This window comes from Macadamia integrifolia, chromosome 13 (assembly GCF_013358625.1).
Source record: "Macadamia integrifolia cultivar HAES 741 chromosome 13, SCU_Mint_v3, whole genome shotgun sequence".
Lineage (NCBI taxonomy): Eukaryota > Viridiplantae > Streptophyta > Magnoliopsida > Proteales > Proteaceae > Macadamia > Macadamia integrifolia.
In genome coordinates this window covers 10,960,912-10,968,401 of record NC_056569.1, presented here as the reverse complement: position 1 = coordinate 10,968,401, position 7,490 = coordinate 10,960,912, and the positions used below count along the sequence as shown (strand labels likewise).

At 38.4% G+C, this 7,490-nt stretch overlaps 1 protein-coding gene across 1 annotated transcript; it reads left to right on the top strand.

Annotated features, from left to right (window-relative positions):
• The first annotated feature begins 345 nt into the window (after positions 1-345).
• Positions 346-3,577, top strand: LOC122059466 ((3S,6E)-nerolidol synthase 1-like). Its single transcript, XM_042622256.1, has 7 exons — positions 346-567; positions 991-1,246; positions 1,502-1,871; positions 1,976-2,194; positions 2,282-2,420; positions 2,523-2,771; positions 3,035-3,577. The coding sequence occupies exons 1-7, from the start codon at positions 394-396 to the stop codon at positions 3,323-3,325; spliced, it is 1,698 nt and encodes a 565-aa protein (XP_042478190.1). The 5' UTR covers positions 346-393; the 3' UTR covers positions 3,326-3,577.
• Positions 3,578-7,490: the final 3,913 nt, after the last annotated feature.

Here is a 7,490-nt window from a genome sequence, read left to right as displayed (position 1 = left end):
AGGGCTGAATTCATGTGGTTGGTCGGCCCATCTTTATGTCTTTAATTAAAAGAAAAAAAAAATGATCCATCTGTTGTAAAAAAATGAACAACAGGAAAAATCATTCTCACAAAGAAAAAAAGAAGAAAATAAAATTTGAAAGGGGACCCACGCTTACATGTGGACGGTTACTGTATGAAAAACGGCACCGGCACCTTTAGGTTTTCTTCGCTACGCTTTCCACGTTGTCCATGATTGAACATTAAACCACATGGTAGGCCTATGTCATTTTTTTCCCCCCTAAAACTACTATAAAATGAGATTCTTTGGCAGAGACTTACCACCACCACTTCATTACCAAAAAAAAATAATTGGTATCACTGAACTCTCTCTGGAAATTTGAAATCATTCTCCATGGCCTTCTCTGGTGGTAGCTTTGCCTCTTCCACCTCTTCTCCACTTCTTGTAAACAGAACCCAACAATTTAGAAGAACAAATTCTGTCAAAGTTCTTTCAATGCCATTAGCTTATGGTGAAGGCAATCCTGAATCCTTGAGGCTTATTACTAAACCCCCTAGCAACTATATGGTAAGAACTGTACTTTAATTTTTGTATTTTAGATTATGTTTAATTTGTTTTCTTAAATTTCATTTCCTTGCTTTTGGTGTATATAAGTGAGTCCAAATTATCTGTAGTGAACGGTGAGGTATAGTTACTGGGAGAGTCCGACCATGTACCTTAGCGTTGGATGTTCACTGTGGACGATTTTAACGTTAGATAAATTATGTTTTTCTAGGGTGTGGTGGCTTCAAGCCCTTATTTCCTTCTATATTGATCTTATCTCTGCAAGAGATTCTCCTTCCCTGATTTTGATTAAATAAATTCTATTTTGTTGTTAAGGGGAAAAAAAAAACCCTTTTAATTTGTTCCTAATTCCTTTGTTTGAAATAGGTATCTTGATAATCTCCTAATTTCTTAGTCCATTAGTTCACACTGTTGCTTCACTTGTAGGATGGATTTCGAGTGAAACACGCCGAGAAATGCAAGGAAACCAGGCTTATGCTCCAAGAACTTGAGGACCCATTAGAGAGTCTGATAATGGTTGATACATTGCAACGCCTTTGCATCGATTACCATTTCGAAGAAGAGATCGATACAATTTTACACAAACATTATAAAGTCTTCAATTCTTCTGTCAATGCCGACTTGCATGATGTCGCATTACATTTTCGATTGTTAAGGCAAGCTGGTTATTATGCTCCTACAGGTATAGTTACTCTTGTAGAATCTATATCAGGTCCTATGTGGGGACGGTGGGCAGATTCCAGTGATGACACACTTGTCAGCACTGGAATAGAGGGTGGGGGTAATGTCCCCACATGGGGCATGAGCCAAACTCATAATTGACTTGGTTATTATTAATGTTAAGTGTCAGCACTGGAATAGAGGGTGGGGGTAATGTCCCCACATGGGGCCTGAGCCAAACTCATAATTGACTTGGTTATTATTAATGTTAAAGCAGATGTCTTCCACAAGTTCACTGACAAGAGAGGTCACTTTAGAGGAGAATTGAGTGAAGACATAAGAGGATTGAAGAGTTTATATGAAGCTTCACATCTAGGAATGGAAGGAGAAGATACACTTGATGAAGCCAAGGACTTTGCTCACAAGCACCTTAATGCTAAGATGAGAACTCTCAAACCAGAAATGGCTAGAGCTGTAGGTGAAACATTGGAGCATCCTTATCATAAGAACTTGGCTAGGTTCAAGGTCAGACACTACCTTAGTTCTAATGGCACACCTGGATGGAATAGTCTAATACAGGAACTTGCAAGAATAGATTTTAACATTGTTCAATCCTTACATCAACAAGAACTTTATCAGATTTTTAAGTAAGTAATTGAAGCATCTTTTATTGGATTCCAATTTTGATTGTTTGATAGGATCAATCAATGTCCACCAAACTAATTCTAGCTTAATTTTTTATGTGAATTAGGTGGTGGAGAGATACGGGTTTATCAAAGAAGTTGAAGTTTGCTAGAGACCAACCATTAAAATGGTACCTATGGCCTATGACAGTTCTATCAGATCCAAAGCACTCTGAGCAACGCATCCATCTCACAAAACCCATCTCACTTGTGTACATAATTGATGATATTTTTGATGTACATGGAACACTAGATGAACTTATTCTCTTCACTGAAGCAGTGAACAAGTAAGCTAGCTCCTTAATCACATCTTTAATTAACCAAACTTACAAACAAATTAATCAATTTCTAATTATCAATTTCATTATATGTAGATGGGAACCTGGAGTCATAGATGGATTGCCTGATTACATGATGATTTGTTTCGAGGCTCTTGACAATATCACCAATGAAATCAGTGATAAAGTCCTTAAAGAACATGGGTGGAACCCCGTCGGCACCTTACGAAAAGCGGTATTAATCTACTTATGAATTACTAATTTGTGATTATAATTAATGAATTATTGTCTCAAGTTCCTCATAGCTAATTTTTGTGTAAAATCTGATTCCATGCAGTGGGCAACCCTTTGTGATGCATTTCTAGTAGAAGCCAAATGGTTTGCTTCTAGGCAAGTGCCTAAGGCAAAGGATTACCTAAGGAATGGAACAATAAGCTCAGGATTGCCTTTGGTGTTAGTTCATGCATTCTTTCTGTTGGGCCAAGGTCTAACCAAGGAGAGTGTTGATCGTGTGGAACAAATGCCGGCCCTAATATCTCACCCGGCAACAATTCTTCGTTTGTGGGATGACTTGGGAAGTGCCAAGGTAATGCTAAAAAACATTGTACTTTTTTTTGTTAGTCTTGTCTGGTGTGTGGCAACCTTAATAACCTAAAAAAGGTTTTCCAAATCCGGTAGGTGAATAATGGGAAAATCTAGATGTGACCCTGTCATGCACTTTCCACCTAACCTCCCCCACCCCTATAGCAGGTTCCTGATACCCCACGGTGAATGGATTCAAGAAAACCCGATCCTAGTAACTATGTTTTCAAGTTAACTAACCAAAATTTTATATTGATTGATTGATAGGATGAAAAGCAAGAAGGGCACGATGGATCATACATGGAGTGTTACAAGAAGGAACATGGGGTGTCTTCAATTGAAAGTCTTCAAGATCATGTCTTTGATATGATTTCAGATTCATGGAAGGAACTCAATAGGGAATGCCTCTCATCAAGCCCATTCTCACAGTCCTTCAAAAGGGCTTCATTAAATTTTGCAAGGATGGTCCCTGTGATGTATAGTTACAATGAAGACCAATGTCTTCCAACTCTTGAGAAATATATCACATCACTGTTGTGCGAAAATATTCCTCTGTGATAGAAACCTATTTCTATTTGCAACCCCATCAAAGTCCTCCTTGCGAAGAACAATAAAATAAATAAATAAAAGAAAAAAAAAGAAGAAAGAGGAGGCGCGGTGGTGGAGGTGGGGAAAAAACTTCTTGAGGTTATATGAAGTATTTCTTGCAAATTAATCTTGTCATTATAGTAGTGATTGTCTGGTGATAATGATTATCATCATTATTATTATTATTTATTCAATTGATCTATCTCATGTAGCATTTGGGTATTCAACTCATCACATGGTAAGGCTTAGAGTTATCTAAATCCATAAATACAAATCCTGTTACGCAATACAACCCTTTAGTAAGTTGACAATTCTTTTATTTTGATACATAATAAGTTGACAATTCATAGGGATAAAAAAGGTAACAACTATTTGCAAGAAGAGGAAGAATATCTTCTCTATGCAAGGATGGAGAAGAAGAAAGGTTTTCACAAGACAGTAGAGCAAAAATTCCCCAATAGTACCTCTTAGCTCCCCCCTCCCTATATTTATAGTTTTAAAATGTCATAAATTTAAAGAGTTAAATATCACGAATTCAAGGCTCATGAATAAAATGATTTAAAACCCATGAATTCAATAAATTAAGGAATTGAAGTCTCAATATAAGAAGACTGGATTCACTTTTGATTCATAGTTGAATATTCGATTCACTTTGTGGATGTAGGTGGTTTTGTCGAACTACATAAAACTCTAGCCTCTTGTGTATGTGTTTGTTTAATTTATTGTACTTGTTACACTTACACATACATTTTTGTGATTCCGTGCATTGCTCATGTCAGAAATAGGATGTTTCCACCACCAACAATATACCCATGTACCCTCTTGTAGTTCTTAGACTTCAACTTTATTTTATAACTTGGCAAACTCTTTTTTACTGAAACAATATATATATATCAGATTACAGGATCGAGATTAACCAAAATCCAGGGAGCTAGTGATCTCCTGGTTCTGTATGGCAATCAGGACGAGATAGGTGCAATACCTTACTCCGATCCAGCAAGGAGACTAGCACTGAGATGGGTGCAATACCTTACTCAGAACTAATATTTGTACTTGAATTAAAATAAACAAGTAAAGAACTAAAAGCATAGACTTAACGATGAAGGATATGAAATTGCACAAAAAATAAAAAGCTGCTTAACCAGATCTATTTCTTGGAATCAAGAGGCACGACTGTAGGCTTTGATCCAAGGATAGAAGAAGAAGCTGCTATATGCAGAAAAGAAAGCTAATAATGCAATCAAAGAAAATTACTTTGAAATATAACTTTGAAAGTAAATTACAATATTTGGAGATATATTTTTGATCCAGAGTTCTTGAATTTCTGGATAGGCTTAGGACGGTTTGGGTTAGAGGATTTGAGAAGAAGAAGGTTGGGTTGGCTTTGAGCTGTAGGTAGCTAACCTTTGATGGACGATCAGACTTGAGATGATCGGAGTTTGTTGAAGTCCGGCGAGGTACTTGGAGAGATCTTGGAAGAACTTGTGGAAGCACAGCTTGCTTCGGAGCTTCTCTCTCTTAGTCTCTCAGATTTGGAGTTCAAGTTCCAAGTTCTTTTGTACAAGTGATTTGTGAGAGGGGTTGGTGCTCTTTTTATAATATAAGGAGGCTCATTTGGATTACATTTGGATTTGGGTTGCATTTGGGTTTCCTTTGGAACTGTACCAAATTAGGTACTATTTGACATTTCATTTGTCACTATTTGGCACTGTTTCGTACTGTGCACTTGAATTTGTATTTGAGATGTACAGTTGCTGCCGACACTCAAAGAACTGTTGGCGCCGAAAGTTGGAGTTGCTATCAACAAATGATTTGGCATCTTTGATGGATTTGTTGATAGTTGATTTGGAATCTTCAATGATCTTACCACGGCATTCCACGTGTCAGGGACACTGTTCTCCGTATTGGTTTGATCAAGAATTGAGTATCCTATTTATTTGAGCCGGATATTGGCCGGACTGTCCTATAACCTGGGACAGTAGCAGTACCCCCTTTCCTTAAAGGTCGTCCGGGGTTATTTGACTAGGTGGTTTTTAACGACTACACCTTGTCGGCTAGTTTATAACCGTCTTAGCAGACGTTTTGGACCAAACTTATTTGGTCGAAGAGGACTTTGTATTGGCTGCCCGTCGGGACCGACGGGAAGTAACTTCTTTAAATTTGCTGGAGGAGGACGCCGAAAGACTGTCAGGGACGAAGTCAGGGTCAACCTCATATGGATCTTGCCCATAGCAGAGTTCATGGGCAGGAACAGATCTTTGCATTGATTTGAGACTGTAGGCACCATCACTGGATCCTTCATTGTCTTCATTGTCTGAGTCGGAGCCGAGCTCAGCTAGACGAGCGCGAAGGGCTTCCTTCTCACTTTTGGTGCTTGATTTGGAGGAGCTTTGGATTTTTGGAACAGACAGGAGACCTGTGAGGCTTTTGATTAAGGCATTTTTCTCACATTTGGAGACATCACAGTTGTCCCACCATTTGATATTGAATGATCGGCAGAGGACTGGGGTAATCCAGTCATTTATCTGATAATCATAAATTTGGTATTCCCAGAATAATATCCATGCGAGACGGCAGTGGAAAAAGAATCTGAGAAGAACTGGTTGGTGAGGTTGGGGTGTTGAGTTTTGAGAAAATATTTGGAAGGAATCTTGGATTTGTGGGGGTAGGATTTCCTCCATAGGACCATATTGGTCCCACCATTTGGGAAACCAATTGGGAGTTTGGTTGTTGAATTTGTATTCAAAACAGAAGAACCAGGAATGGCGGTTGGTTCTATTTTGAAAAGTGAATGCTTTGAACCAGGCTTCCTGGTAGTCCATGTAAGAAAAATTTTGAGGGGAAAAGGTATTTGAAAAACTTCTTTGGTTCATGGGGTGAGTCCCCCAGTCTTGGAGGGACAGGATTTTGCAGATGGTTACAGTTGTATGTGTAACCAGGGTTGGGTCGGTTCTGTCATAATTAAGCTTGAGCCTGACAGAATCAGTTTCTACGAGAATATACTCATAGTATTCTTGATTTTTTGCCTGGGAGTTGGAATAGTGATTCCATCCTTTGTAAAAGACTGCTTGGGCCATCATGATTGGCGAGTCAAGATATTTGTATAAGGGCTCTTCAATAGTGAAGAGGTCTTCTTTGCAGGGCTTTTCATAATATTGGCTTTTGAGTTTGGAACCTTGTGCTGTTTGGAGAGGTTTGGCTTGGGTAGTTTGGAGGCTAGAACTAGCCTTATGTGTGGGTTGGATAGGACCTGCGGTAGAGCCAACTACCACAGCATGGGAATAGGGTGTCTTTGTGGTAGCCATTTGTGTCTGACTACGGGTAACTATTTGGTTTGATGGTGCAGCAGAGGCAGCCGCAGCACCATAGCTTGATTTGGTTCTGACAACAGAATTTGAGGAGGTGGACTCCTTTGGGGGAGCCATCCTGATAAGGTTAATTTGAGGAGTCTGGCCCTGTAAGAATTCACGGGTAAGAAAGTCAGGGACAGAATTGGATTCTCCTTTAATATATTCTATTTGAAATTCAAAAATTGATAATAAAGCTTGCCATCGGGCAAAAATTTGTTTTGATGCAAGATTTGAAACATCATTTTGTAAAACATATTTAGCTGCGCTACAATCGACACGAACTAAAAATGGTTTATTTAATAATGTATTTTGAAATTTTTGAATGCAGAGAACAATCGATAAAATCTCCTTTTTGATGGTACTGTAATTCTTTTGAGCAGAATTCCAAATACCAGAAGTAAATTGGACTAGTTGTTCTTTGTTATTATCAAAGAGTCTTTGTTTGAGAATTCCTCCATATCCAATATCAGAGGCATCAGTCTCAACAATTTTAAATGCCTCAGGATTTGGAATAAACAAACAAGGGATTTCTTTAACAAGTTTTTTGATTGTTTGAACGGCAGTTGTTTGGGTTTGAGACCAGGGAGTTGGTTTCTTTTTAAGCCGAAGATAAAGGGGTTCGGCAATCTTGCTGATTTGGGGAAGAAAATCACGAACGTAATTTAAACTTCCTAAAAATCTTTGTAATTGGGTTTTATCAAGAATTTGGTCAGGGAATTTCTCACCAAAGGTAATAGCACGATCAATAGGGGTAAGAGTACCCTTTTCAATTAAGTGCCCAAGAA

Excerpts from the sequence above, each read along its gene's own strand:
- LOC122059466 (XM_042622256.1), top strand. The coding sequence starts at position 394 with ATGGCCTTCTCTGGTGGTAGCTTTGCCTCTTCCACCTCTTCTCCACTT. Across the intron at positions 1,247-1,501 it reads TGGTTATTATGCTCCTACAG|ATGTCTTCCACAAGTTCACT; the intron begins GTATAGTTACTC and ends ATGTTAAAGCAG. Across the intron at positions 2,195-2,281 it reads TTCACTGAAGCAGTGAACAA|ATGGGAACCTGGAGTCATAG; the intron begins GTAAGCTAGCTC and ends CATTATATGTAG.